The following is a 14,709-nucleotide window of genomic DNA, read 5'->3' on the forward strand; positions in this document are numbered from 1 at the left end:
AGCATTCTGTTTTTAGTTTTAAGTTTTTCAGTTTTTCAGTTTGCAGTTTGCAGTTTTCAGGTCTCAGTTTTCAGCTTTCTTCGCCTGGAACTTTAGCAAAGTTTATTTTAGTGCTGCACGCTGCATTGCGTGCCAAAGAGCCACCTCGGCCCAAAGCGGCACCACCGAACTACACCGCACTGTACCACCACCAGTTAAGGTGGCGCTTGCATCCGACAGTGCATCTCGCATCACTGCAGCCCTTTTAGCCACCATTTTGAAGTTAGAGTTTTGGGTCAGTTTTCGCCATTTCGGCCATTTGCAATGCCAAACACTGTTAGCGCTATTTTCACTGTCATATATTTAATTGCTAGGGTTGCTCTTGAAGTTTGCGATATAGAAACAATATCAAATCTAGAAATATGTTTAGTAATTACCCCAAAGCAGAAAAAATATATCTGTAGAAAATATATAAACAAATTGGCAGCATTTTTATATTAAAGATAAAATAATAATATTAAAGATAAAAAAATAATTTTTCTTAAGTTCAAAAAACTTTAAAATAACACCGAATATTTTTCTTGAATTTGATTTAAAGGGAAAATAAAATGAGCTGTTTTATTTATATTTAATATTTATATAACAAAGCTATTTTTATTATTTTATCATGATAGTAATTCAATTAAGTACTAAGCCTTTATATTATAAAGAAGTATTATCCAATATTCATGAGAATGCCAAGATCATTCGGAAACTATCTTTTTCAAATACCAATTAAATGTTAAATGCCATTAATTTCAAGAGAAAAAAAAAAGCCTTGAATTAGCCCGCCTTTCAACAATATCAATATCCACGGTAAAATATTATAGAATTTCGAAGTTTATTACTTTCGCAAACTTTAAAATTGCACCAAATTTGGCATCTTTTGGAGTATCCAACATGAGTAGATGCCAAAGTGTACTGTACGAACATAATTTTTAGCCATTTCAACTGGTTTTTGGCGTTGAGCTCAACTGCAACGTACAGACAATGATACGTATACTGTCTGTACCTGCCTTTAGTAACAGTCACGTACTTTTCAATAGTTTTGCAAAGCACTTGTTAAAGTTTTGGCCACGCAGCTGAACTGGGTTGGAATTTACGAACAGTATATAGAATGTACAGTAGAGACTGAGATTATCTAACTAGACAGGCCTCATCATTCACTCGCCTGATAATGCCAAATTTCGCGCTACACTTAATTAAAATAATAAACAGCAACGCATACTCGTAAATATGCATAAATCTTGTAGTTAATATTACGTTAAGATCCGGCGATATGCGCCGACACAGACAACCGAGAAATTGTCGAGAAATGCACTCGCGCCTCTGAGGCCTCACATATGATTATTTTATTTAAATTCAATGAATTCTGCATACAATTTTATAATGTGTGTGCCTGCATTATTTTTTTTTTTTTATATTTTATATTTATATATGTTCTTATTTTTTTTTTTGTTTTGGTGGCATCTTGGTCCGCACCATCTATGGACTGAGTGAGCGAGAGATGAGCGAGCAGGCAACTGATCAAAGACATCAGAAAGGCTGACTAGATGTGTCCAAGTATGTAGTACACTGCATTGTTGTTCAGCGAATTTATTTATATAAAAACTTAAAAATATAACCACAACGGATGCCTATACAAGTCCTGCCACACAAATTCGCCCTCATGCAACTCAAACATCGCTGTTGGCAAATGCGGCAGACATAATTTAGTGAACATGAAATGATACAAGCTGATAATTAATGCCATACCATGTGATATATCGAATACTCTATCCAGATTAGAAGGCTACTGAAGAAGTTATATTCATTTAATAAAATTAAATTAATAATACTATCCCAAAGACTAACTTTTTACATAAAAATAAAAGCAGAAATTGATAAGAATTATTTAAATGTATCACATTAAAACTGACAGGATATTTTCGGAATTACTCGAGCTGTATTTCATATAATTTATTATTCTGATATAAGTATTGGAAAACATAGCACGCTTTCATTTTCTTAATAGATTTACTACTCGCCTTTTAATGTAAAGGAGTATTTAAAGTAAATTGACATATTTAATAACAATTTTACGTGGTTTTCATAATAAATATAAGGAATATTTATATTAAATTATTTAATTAGTTATATTTTTACTAAGAGTTATTTATCATGTGTATTTTTCATCGACTTGTTACCAGTTAGATAGTGAAATCATCTTACCCAAACCACTTGAAGATCAGAAATAAATGATGTGTTGTCATATGTCCCTTCCCTTCCCTTCCCTTTGCCAGTGTCCATCACATTCTGTGCACACAGAATTCATCAACATGTTACTATGCCGAAACAGATCCATTGTTCGACATGTCGGACAGAACTTATTTAAATGCAGATGTCGACCACAGAGAGAATCACTCTGATTGCTGTCGCTGTGCTATATACACGTCGTGAGTTTCGTTCCGTTTCCCCGATTGGATATCGAAAGGATTAAAGAATTTTATAACGATCTGGGATTTCTTTTGTAGTGCTGCCTGCTCGCTAAACCCAAAAAACTCAACCTTTATCCAAAATGTGTGACGAAGAGGCATCAGCTTTGGTTGTGGACAATGGATCCGGCATGTGCAAGGCTGGCTTTGCCGGTGATGATGCACCACGCGCTGTCTTCCCATCCATTGTGGGTCGTCCCCGTCATCAGGGTGTGATGGTGGGCATGGGTCAGAAGGATTGCTATGTGGGTGATGAGGCGCAGAGCAAACGTGGTATTCTCTCCCTGAAATATCCCATTGAGCATGGCATCATCACCAACTGGGATGACATGGAGAAGGTCTGGCATCATACCTTCTACAATGAGCTGCGTGTGGCCCCCGAGGAGCATCCCGTTCTGCTCACTGAGGCTCCACTGAACCCCAAGGCCAATCGCGAGAAGATGACACAGATCATGTTTGAGACCTTCAACTCACCTGCCATGTATGTGGCCATCCAGGCAGTGCTCTCCCTGTACGCCTCCGGCCGTACCACCGGTATTGTTCTCGATTCCGGCGATGGTGTCTCCCACACGGTGCCCATCTATGAAGGTTATGCCCTGCCACATGCCATCCTCCGTCTGGATCTGGCCGGTCGCGATCTGACCGACTATCTGATGAAGATCCTCACCGAGCGTGGCTACTCTTTCACCACCACCGCTGAGCGTGAAATTGTGCGCGATATCAAGGAGAAGTTGTGCTATGTCGCTCTGGACTTTGAGCAGGAAATGGCCACAGCGGCTGCATCCACCTCGCTGGAGAAGTCCTATGAGCTGCCCGATGGACAGGTCATCACCATTGGCAACGAACGTTTCCGCACTCCCGAGGCTCTGTTCCAGCCCTCGTTCCTGGGCATGGAATCCTGCGGCATTCACGAGACTGTCTACCAGTCGATCATGAAGTGCGACGTGGACATCCGCAAGGATCTGTATGCCAACAATGTGCTCTCCGGCGGTACCACTATGTATCCTGGTAAGTGAATGAGAGCCAGCTTCTATTTAAAGAGATAATATAACTAAATATTTGTATCCTAAATTCATAGGTATTGCTGATCGTATGCAGAAGGAAATCACCGCCCTGGCACCATCCACAATTAAGATCAAGATCATTGCACCACCCGAGCGTAAATACTCTGTATGGATCGGTGGCTCCATTCTGGCCTCTCTGTCCACCTTCCAGCAAATGTGGATCTCCAAGCAGGAGTACGATGAGTCCGGTCCCGGCATTGTGCACCGCAAGTGCTTCTAAGCAACTCAAGCGATACGCCAACAACAGCAACAACAACAACAACAACAACAACATCGAGAACAACAACAAAAAGACCAACATCAGCAGCAAGAAAACGAAGGGGAACAACAACAAGTGGCGTTTATATATAGCCTATATGAGAACATCTTATATGCATATCTTATATCTGACATTGGGTATATGTTTAGCTATGACCAGGCTAGCTGCATCTGGGCGCCAACAGAGCGCTCCACACATGCAAAAGTATCTTTAAAATTACATTTAGTTGAAGAAGTTGAGAGGAACAAAATGGTGGGAAAAGCGGAGATGCAGTTGGAGGAAGACAAGAGATCCAAGAAACGAGCAGGCAGAGCATCTTTTATATTTAGTTTTGATTTCGATTTGGATTTTGATTTGTTTCTAAGTAACACGGAGCTGACCAAAAAAATAAAAATAAGATAGACAATCGGATGTACAATAAAACTATATATGTGTCCAAAATGTCAATCGATAACATAACATACTATACTACAGACAGCAGACAACAATGAAATGCCATCGAACAATTGTCCAGTCACATGCTCAATAGGAAATCTGCGAAAGTTTTTTAATTACGCCATCCGAGATGGAAAATTCTTTTGGCAGAACCAAAACGTCAATCAGTAAGTTGTGAAACTTTTCTATAAGCACTTTCGCCCCATTCTATACCTACATCAGAATCTGTATCTGTATCTGGCTCTCTATCTATGTATATGTATATGTATCTGTATTTGTATCTGTATCTGTACTTGTTTCTGTATCTGTATCTACCATGGAGTGAACTTAGTTGGCTGCTCAAAAAACTACGCAGTTTGCTTAGCTGTCACATTTTTCGACTTCCACGGAAGTTGCCCAACTTGGACAGAATATGTGTATCTGTGTGTGTGTGTGTGTGTGTGTGTGTCAGTGCTTGCGTGTGGTGTTAGCCATGATTTATGCCTTGACTGAGTGACTATCTGACCGTCTACATATGTCTTTCGATGTCATGTATCAGCTGCGTAGAGTAACTTAATACTCATTATGTTTCCTTCATACAAACATGTATCTAATCTTCTATATACTCGTATAAACATATATAGCATACATTTACATAAATCTGGTAAATTTGTATATACTTGCAACATGTCTAAGCTGCAAGGGAAGAGTTTGCAGTCAGTTTAAAACAACATGCTAAAGACATAAAACCAACAATGAACTGCTTAAAAAGTGTTGTAGCTGTCACCTGGCCAAAAAGTTTTTTGTGGCTACAAACTGGGTTTGTGATCAGGCCAGGTGCAAAAACCACTGTGTAATTACTTTGGTCAACATGAGCAAAAACTTTAGTTTACAACTGAAAAGGAACGCAGCAGAAAAAAGAAGGTTTAATTTAAAGTTGTGAGAGAAACTAACTAATTGGGTTGACTAATTGAGAGTTAGCACAATACTGCACAAAGATTTTCAAGTTAACGTTATTAGAACGACTTAAAATATTTTGAATCAGCTGCAAATACCAAGTTTCAATAAATTGTAAGGAATTCCTAAACTAAGAGTAAAATAACTATTTATATGCCTACTTTTTTTTATTTCTTACAAACTATTCGTATTGAATGTGAATACTTTGTATACTTTTATTGTGCACTCACTCATAATGGATACTCGTAATGCAACATTCCATTAAAATCATTCTGACACTTTCGAGAAATTCTATCTTGCATGTTTTGCCCGCCCGTCAAGCAACTTAAATGCCAATTGCATGCATTTTGTATAGATATCAAATGACGCATACGCAGCGTGCGCCAGGAAGTTTACATTAGTCTGTCGACCTCCTCTGGACTGATGTGTGGTTCACATGTGTGCCCATTGTTATTGCCGCTCCATTTACTCAGCATTTGCCGACGACTGACAACTGACCGACTGATCGACCGAATGACCGACTGACTGACCGACCGATTGACCGGAGTGCGGTATCATTATTTAGCCAAAACTGAATCACTGAAATTAGGGTCACGTTAAAATGCTGTTGACCAAATACAGGATAGACTAGGCGGTCGGTCAGTCACCAGTTGGTCAGGCACTCAATCAATCAGCGCACAACAGAAACCAACTAAAGACACAGAGGGCAGAAGCAGCAGATGAGGGAATGGGCTGGAGGACTAACAGAAAATGTCAGGCGCTTGCATTTGCATTTGTTTTGCAATGTGGCGCATTTTATAAAATGCCTGGCAGTTAGTGGAAAGCCGTTAGCTTTTGTTGTCTATCGCCTGTTGGCTGCTTTCTGGGAATTGAAAGCCCTTCCTCTTCGCGTCGAATGGCAGCACCCACAATGTTGTATTTATACCCAGCATATAGTTATAGCAGCAAAATGGGTATATTTGAGGTATTGCCAAATTAGATATCTTATAATAGATTCAGTTTTTAATCATTATATAGATGTAATTTATATATATACTTTGTTGTTTATTTTGTATTTCTTTTACTCAAATGTATCTTGTGCGCATACAATTGAATTAAAAGTTTCTATTTGAAAACATTCTCTTACGCTGTACAGGATATCCTTTAGTCGAGAGTGCACAAGTTAGAAACATGTTGTTGTTTGCTGTTTAACACTCTTGTATGGGCATTAAATTGAATTTAATTGCAGCTGGCGTTCAGTTTGTTGCTGTTTGTTTTGCTTGTTTGCTGTACTCATTTTGTGAAAATGGTTTTGTATTTTGTAACTATTACATAACTGAGCTGCAATTCAAATTTCTCGTATTCTAGCTTGTTGATTTTATGCTAATTTAATGCACTCGCCTCGTATCCATTCCCCTATCGCCTCGACTCGTAACTTCCGCTGTCATTGATATCAATATAATTTGGTGCTAATGCGAAGAGCAAACGTTTCGCAATATTTGCCATTTTCATTATGTAAATTTTCGCAAGCGATGCGCACAAATATTGACATTAAAGCCAAGTTAACGAGTTGGGGGCAAACAGGAAGTGTCGAGACTAGAACGGAACTTGGACGTGACTTGGACATGACATGAACGTGAGTTGAGCTCAATGTTCGTTCGTTGCTTTTGACAAGCTAACAAATTGTTTTTCCGGCTTGAGGTGCACCACATGCAAACAGGAAATTAATAAACAAAGGAACCCCAATCCATTCTCCAAACTGACCCCAACAGATTTTCAGTTCGACATCGACTTGATGCCTTCACAATCGCAGTCACCGTCAACGTCATCATCATGTTCATTTAATTTTATGTTTCAAATTCTATCCAAGCTTACACACTAACAGGCCGATTATCTTATATTTGTACTTGTGGGTTGCAAATCAGTGTAACCAATTGTGCAATCTTAATTCGTATTAAGAATTAAGGAAGTGAAAGCATCTTGTAATCGGTCAATCTATTCCACGATAAATTAATAACCTACAATTTCTAATTGCGCTAAGCATGAATTGTCATTATTAGTGGCATTATCATTAAACTGATGCATCTGAGCTCTACAATTAATTGTAATGCTTATTTCTTTTACTTTCAATAATCACGGAACTTAATTACAAGCATCAATTAATTGAATTAAAAGTGCGCACACGCTGAGATAAATAGAGGAAAGCCGGATAAAAGAAAGAGAGAGAGAGAGGGCAAGAGAGAAAAGCAGTGTTAACTAAACGTGAATGGTTGAATCTCATCAATGTTGTCAACTTTCCCGTTCTGGCTTCAATGCAAAAAGCTTTTTATGTTGCCAAGGAGCTGGCATATCCTTTCACGAGGATGCGTGCTTATCGTCAAAGCGGCTTTGCTATAAAGTTTATGAAGCCACACACACGCATACCCACACATATACGTATACCCTTTTACCTTTACATATAAGCCAAGCGACGGCAATGGAGAATAAGGTAGGAGGTAGCAGGCATAGGCAGTGACTACTGTAGGGTTGCCTGGGCGGCTTTTGGTTATGTTTGCTTGTTGTTTGCCGTGGCTCGATACACTTCACTGGCTGCGCCAACATTGACAAAGATGCGATAATCGCTTCATTCTAGCCATAAGCCTTAAAGCAGGCAATGCAGTCGTGTGTAGGCGTCTTCAATTAAAAGGGCATTGAAAAGGTGGAGGGGCAAGATGATGAATCATCAGAATTTATCCATGACCGATGCTGTTGCATTACTATCTCTATCTTTTCTCTCTTTATAAATGTCTCTTTCACCTGGTCGGTATTTAATTGCTCATTGGCTCAGCTTCATTTTACTCCATTCCATTGGCACCCGCTTGACTAATCCTTCTGAAAGTTCATACCTTTGGTTTTCTTCCATTTTCGGAATGTTTTATTGTGTGTTATGTCTTTTGCTTTAACCGCACACTACAAACTGGTTTCCTTCGATCTGAACTAATTAATGCCTAAAATATTTATCTTAACTTATTCCAATATGTTTCACAGCAAGAACAAAGAATATATAGAGTTGTTTTAGCCTCCTGACCTGAAGGATGTAAACTCAACTAAGCATCAAGTATAAAAGTATAAAGTTAATCGATTTTCCAAGCAACATTTTCAAAACCTTTAATATTGGTTTTAATTTCTTGGTTTAATTATGTATATTATTACACACAAATCTCAGGACTTAAAATCTTTGCTTCGTTGTTAATAATTCTAATTTTAAAATATTCTGCTTGTTGTATCTTACATATTTCTACCAACAAAATATTTAATATAATTTAAATAATTCGTAACAGTTGTTGCATTAATTGAATTGCCAGATGTTTTTTAATTTAGGACTAAAATTAATATATTTGAATTCGGGACTTAAGTAATTTATGCGAATATCAAATGCGCATGGAGAGAATCGTTAAAATAAAGTGTCAGATAAGTCAATATATTTTCAGTAGGCTGGTGAAGGGAGGAGGAGGGGACAAATCGTCTGACAGTCTGTTGAACGGGAGCAGATGGCGCTTTAAGCCAGCACAATTTACATAAGACCTGGAAGATGTCGCCTCGGATAGCGAGTGTCGTATAGAGCGCAACAAGGTTAAGTGGGTAAATGTTTCCACACTTTCTCCACCTCCAATTACACATACACACTCACATATAGCAACACTTATTCACATATGAACTCGCACTCGAATATCGATGGGGATTCGCCTTAGAAGACGCCATTTATGTGATTGCAATGCTCTCGCAAACTATAGAGGGAAAACTCGACAGAGCTATCAATATGAATGCAGGATTACAATAAAATCACAAATCATTGCAGAGAAATTTTTGAATTGGACTATTTTATATTATCAAGTTGGCCTTGATTGAGCAGTTGTCATATTTCTATTGATTGACCTGAACAAATAAAATAAATATTTTTATTTCAACTCAGGCTATCAACCGATATAGAGCAAAATAAAAGAATTTAAAAAGCCGTAACTTTTAGTTAATTCTCCTGAATTGTTATATTGTTGCAATTCAGAATAAACAAAGAAAAAGTCAGGTAGAAAAATAAAACCATAATTCAATCTGACGAACAACTTGGCAATCCTTATTAGGTAAGTTCAGAGTCGCATAGCTGTTTAATCCACACTAGTACAATTATAATTGTTCAGAAGTTGGGTACCGATACGTTTAAAAATATAATTTTTTTAAATGGTTTTAACTATTTCAGAAATGGAAAATACACCAATCAAGCCGTTTGATTATTTAGCCATGGATAAATCCATCTTGCGCACTGAATGGGAGAAATGGCTTCGGTCATTTCAAATATATGTAGAAGCAGAAGAAATAACATCAAAGTACCGCCAAAGGAATAAATTGCTACATTTGGGGGGAACGCAATTACAGGAAGTGGCTTACTCATTGCCTGGTGCTATAGTAAAGTACGATAAGGAGCTGGATAACGATGTCTTCACCGTTTTGGTTGAAAAGCTTACCGAACACTTTTTGCGGAAACGTAGTACTGCTTTTGAGCGACAATTGTTTCGATCTATGACTCCCTCGAAGGGAGAGTCTTTTGCTCAATTTTTGGTACGTCTACGCCAGCAAGCTAAGAATTGCTATTTTGGTTCAACCAAATCGGAGATACAGGAAATATGTCTAATCGACAAAATTGTGGATTCTTGGGCCTCGACAAAATTAAAACGGAAGCTGCTGGAGAAAAAAGTTTCCCTTACCGAAGTAATCGACGCATGCTTGGAGGATGAAGATGATAATAAACATTCTAATTTCTTAAGCACTAAAGCAAATGAGAATACGTGCAATAGAGAGTGGGGACGGTGCGGCCGTTTGGATCATACAGAGACAAATATTGTTTGTCCCGCTCTCGATACAAAATGCAATAGATGTTCTGGATTGGATCATTATGCCGAAAAATGTAGAGCTGGGCGATCGTTCGGTTTTGGCAGAAAACGGCGTCGGTTGAATGATCAAAACTCATCATACATACTGACACCAAACACATCACACTCATTTTCACCACCATGGACCTCTGAATATTAGCTTCAGGTCACTCGGGGAAATCGAATATAACCGAACCGATTTGCTGGGTCAGTTGCATTACTCTGAAGACTGTGCATTGACAGTTTATAGGTACCGATTTTCTCATGTAAAATAGAACAGATTAAAACTTTGACCTGAACTCTGATTTGAATTTTGATATTATCATTGTTTATCCTATAATTTCTTTAGAGTACCTAAATCAGGAAACGATACTGTTAAAAAGACTCGTTAAGAAAATAAGATTTAAAATTGGTAGTTAGGTTAGAAAGAAGAAAACGGGGAAAGTCGTTCGATAAGGATACTTTGAAAATTTTGTTTTCTTTGAAAAGTTCAATGGTCAAACTAGGCTAGCTTAAGAAAAGAGTGATATCTTAATCTTGCAGCTTCAGTTTTATTTAAATGAATTTAAATATTTATTTGCTTTATAAATCAATAAAAATCTCAGTCCAAGACTTAACAATTTTATCAAAAAAAGCCATTGATAGATTTTACAACAAATCGTTTAGATATACTTGATAGAAATTGAATAGCAAACAACAGCATTAGCATTGTTGGCTACTTTTAAATTGACTGCACGGTCTGATGGACTTTAAAATCCAAGTCAATGTCCAGGCAGTCAACATTAAAGTTGAGTTGCTCAATTTGGCTTTGCAGCTCGTCGTCAACGCTGATGCTTGCCACACAATTGTTGCATATATAATTTTGTATTCGTTTTCTAGCTATTTCCTTTCCACTTCGTGTCTGTTTTCTTTTTCTTTTTGTATATATTGTACTGTCATAATGCCATTTGAAGTGGAAAAATAGCAAAGTTTTGCAGACACGATGATTGCAGAGGGATGGTGAAGTCCTGTTTTCGCTTTTATTCTCGAATGCCTTTAATTTGGCTTGCACAACATGACGCATATATTTTAAATTGCTATTGCAAAAATATTTTGCCCTTAATGCTGTTCAGTTATGGTTCAGTTAGGGTTTTGGTTACATTGCATATTTTTTGTTTAGCTCTGGAAGGGCAAAACTATTTTCATTTGCAAGTCGAACAAAGCCGCAAACTACATAGACAAGTCAAGTAGACGGGGAAACGTGGTCAATGGAAGTGCCACCCAAACTTTGGAGCAGTTGAGCTTAAAACCGCAGAAAAGTTGAAAAGTTTTACGTGTTTTTGTGAATATTGACCAATCAAAATCAATTCAATTCAATTGAATTGAAGGCGTGCGCAAAGGACTCAAAAACTATTTAAAAACGATTTGGGCGAACGCCGATCCAATATTACATTTTAGAAGCATATTCACTCTGGTTGCATTTTGCCATTTAATTGCGAATAGCCTTTTTATTTTTATTTTTGCTAAAGTGTTTACCCAACGCCAGTGAAAACCCCATGAGAGTTTTTCACAAACTCGCTTAATTGCGCACGGGCGGAAAAAAAAAAAAATGAAAAGGAAAAGTTTGCCTAAAAATTCAATCAAGCAAATAACATTAAAGAGTGAGGGCGGGAAATCTTTTGTTGTATTCACTTAACATTTTCCATGCTTTCATTTTTATTTTTAATAAATTTGCATTAGGTTATTGTTGGCTTTTAATACAATTTTAGCATTGTATTTAGAGCTTGGCGCCTTTTTAATAATATTCCAGAATTTTATATTCAATATTTTCATATTACGCAAATTCTTGCTGTCTCTGCGTACTCTGCCTTTCCATCTCCCATTCGCTGTCTCTCTTTATTTCTTTTCCTCATTTTGTTTGCATTTTTATTGTGTTGCGCCTTTGGCTTTCTCTTAATATTGTACAATATGCACAAGGTAGATGGTAAAAAGGCAAGTGACTGAGGGGTCGAAGAAAATATGGCAACTGTTTGCGGCTTTCAGTTATTGTGTGGCTTAGCTAAACGAGTTGGTAATACGAAAAAGTCTCAGTTGCGGTCATGATTTATGTGCTGCAAGGAAAAGCACACGACTGAAGAATGGATAAAGCCAAACAGTTGGATAAACGCATTACGCATTCCGCGTAAACGGTTGTTGATGAAACGGTTATAAACAAGGTGTAGGATTTTCAAAGTACGTAATTTGATGTTGTCAAATACTCATCTTTCAGACCACTCACAATGAAATGACACTCAGATAATGATATATCAAGTATACGCTATTCACTTCAATTAAAATCCATGCAAGTGAATTTGCATAAATGATTAAATGCTTACAAAAAGACTTACGTAATAGTTTTACACCTGGATTGATGGCCTGTCAGATTAATATAAGATGTAAACAGGCTGAAACTTGTAAAATTTATGTAGCATATACGACTATTAGATATAATTTACATTACGAAATGTTTCCAATTTTAACAGTGTACAATAATTGAGCTCGTTACCTGTTCTATCTAGATAAATAAACCTGTATTAACTGAATCTACGAGAGGCATAAATCAAGAGCATAATTAACTGACTGCAACACATACAAACACATAACATTAACTATTAATTAGTGACGCGCTCTTAAGCACTAAAGCCAATTAAACTTATGACAAACGATTTATAATTTTATTTTTTTTTTACTCTTACAAGTTAAGCTGCCCATCGAGTGATAAATGAAATTGAGTACTCGTCGCTCTGTTTTATTTTAATGCTTACTCTTTTTAATCATTTTTCAAATGTCACGCAGTTTTAGTTGGTTTACGTACCGGAAATAAATGCAATTAATTTGTAGCGAAAAATATGATTTATAATTTCTGCTGCTGCTGCTGGCAAAGCAAAAACATTATATGGTCGTATATAATAGTTTTTAAAGGACGCAGATTATATATAAATTTTATTTTGCGGTCAGCGCAACTGACAGAAACACTTGCCGCACTTGTCCGCAACACAAAAGGTGTCCCAAATGGCCAAATAACCAATAGCCCATAATGATAACCTGGACTAAAGGCAACCGAAGCTCATTTCAAGGGGCTACTATTGGCATTTTGGCTCTTTTAATTCGATTGTGGTTCGCTTTTGACCATCAAACTGCGTGAATGTGGCTAATAGCAAAGCGTGAATAATAAAATGGTGCAGGATTCGATTTTCCAATGTGGCCATCGATATGTTTTGCACGTTTTTAATATGAAATCGCAACGTAGTTGCCATTCTCGATGACCATTGATGTTACCGCAAATCGTGTCATATATATCCGCAAATAAAACCAATTTTTTGCATTGCACTAACGACCAACAATTAAATATTTTTACATTTACAAGTATTCATTACCAATATTTGAATTGACACTGAAATATTTTAGAGCTATTGTTAATATATTTACAATTTTGCTGTTTAAAATTTTGCCTTTCATTGATTTCGGTTAAGATTTTTTGCTGACCAGCACAGTTTATTACTACTTAAGCAATCATAGATGTTTACTCAGATAAGAAATTTTCTTTAAAATATCATGTTCAATAAGTATACAATTGGAACTTACTTTCTTTATCCAGGTATGTTCTCTGTTGACTTGCCTATTTCCCTTCTTTCTTCTGTGTAACTCCATTTCCTGAATGTCTCATTAATGCATGATCCACATAAAAGCGAACAGCTTACAACCAGCTCGAACAAGCTGTGCAACCAGCATATTGTCCCTGATGCTACGAGTTTCCAACCAACTATGCAGTTGCATTATTTGACCAGAGACAATGGACGCATATCCTGATTGCTGCTGTTGGCAACACACTTTCACACACTCACACAGTGACACACATGCATACTACTTGTCAGTGTTGTTGTTGCAACACAAAATGCAAATGGCAAACCATTATACTCAACAACAAGAACAAAGACAAAAGGAGCGAAGAATGTGAAGATTGTGCTGAGAAGCGAAAACTTGCTACGACTTTTTGTTATCCCAAATGGCTTTTAATTGTTTTATAAAATTGCGAAAAATGTTTCACTCCAAATAAAGCAAAGGGTAAATTGCAGTTGCGAAGCAACGTGGCGCACTGCATACGCAATATCACGCATACGCCTAGTTGCACGTTGAGTGCCGTGAACTCCGGGCATGGCTCGTGTGGCCGCTGTGGCCCGTTAGTCGAATTTATAAACAAATTGTGCTGACATTTATTGCCACATTTGCCAGAGCAGCAAAAAAAAGCAGGCAACTTCACAGTCAACCCTATTAAACAGCCTCTATAGTGAGCTTTGCTCCGTATGCCTTGCAAATGCAATTAATTCAAGGTGTTTATGGGGGGCCAGTCGAGCGGATTATTGTATTTTGAAAACAAACTCGGAAATACTGGGTCAAGCAGCAGCAGTGGCAAATAAAAGAAGAAGCTAAGAAATTGCATAGAGAAACTTTAATTGGTGGTCCCGTTGCCTTTTGAAACTTTTCGTATACTTAATAAATTTGCTACTGTTTAATTGTTGCGATTATTTTTTTTTACCACTACGAATGTAAATTCTTTGCAATATTTAGCGGTCAGAATCAAAGGAAACTGCGAGTAGCTGAACCATTCTCTTCTCTCTGTC

The 14,709-nt window shown here is 37.3% G+C and overlaps 2 protein-coding genes across 2 annotated transcripts; both read left to right on the top strand.

Moving 5' to 3' along the window:
* Positions 1–2,406: 2,406 nt before the first annotated feature.
* LOC117787518 (actin, larval muscle) lies at positions 2,407–3,829 on the top strand. The gene is made up of 3 exons (XM_034626065.1): positions 2,407–2,453; positions 2,532–3,500; positions 3,571–3,829. The coding sequence occupies exons 2-3, from the start codon at positions 2,576–2,578 to the stop codon at positions 3,774–3,776; spliced, it is 1,131 nt and encodes a 376-aa protein (XP_034481956.1). The 5' UTR covers positions 2,407–2,453; positions 2,532–2,575; the 3' UTR covers positions 3,777–3,829.
* Positions 3,830–9,175: 5,346 nt separating this feature from the next.
* Positions 9,176–10,374, top strand: LOC117787521. Its single transcript, XM_034626066.1, has 2 exons — positions 9,176–9,283; positions 9,400–10,374. The coding sequence occupies exon 2, from the start codon at positions 9,402–9,404 to the stop codon at positions 10,227–10,229; it is 828 nt and encodes a 275-aa protein (XP_034481957.1). The 5' UTR covers positions 9,176–9,283; positions 9,400–9,401; the 3' UTR covers positions 10,230–10,374.
* Positions 10,375–14,709: the final 4,335 nt, after the last annotated feature.

The sequence above is a fragment of the Drosophila innubila genome (genome assembly GCF_004354385.1).
Source record: "Drosophila innubila isolate TH190305 chromosome 3L unlocalized genomic scaffold, UK_Dinn_1.0 0_D_3L, whole genome shotgun sequence".
NCBI lineage: Eukaryota > Metazoa > Arthropoda > Insecta > Diptera > Drosophilidae > Drosophila > Drosophila innubila.

Coding starts and splice junctions, on each gene's coding strand:
- LOC117787518 (XM_034626065.1), top strand. CDS start 2,576: ATGTGTGACGAAGAGGCATCAGCTTTGGTTGTGGACAATGGATCCGGC. Junction 3,501..3,570: donor CGGTACCACTATGTATCCTG/GTAAGTGAATGA, acceptor CTAAATTCATAG/GTATTGCTGATCGTATGCAG.
- LOC117787521 (XM_034626066.1), top strand. CDS start 9,402: ATGGAAAATACACCAATCAAGCCGTTTGATTATTTAGCCATGGATAAA.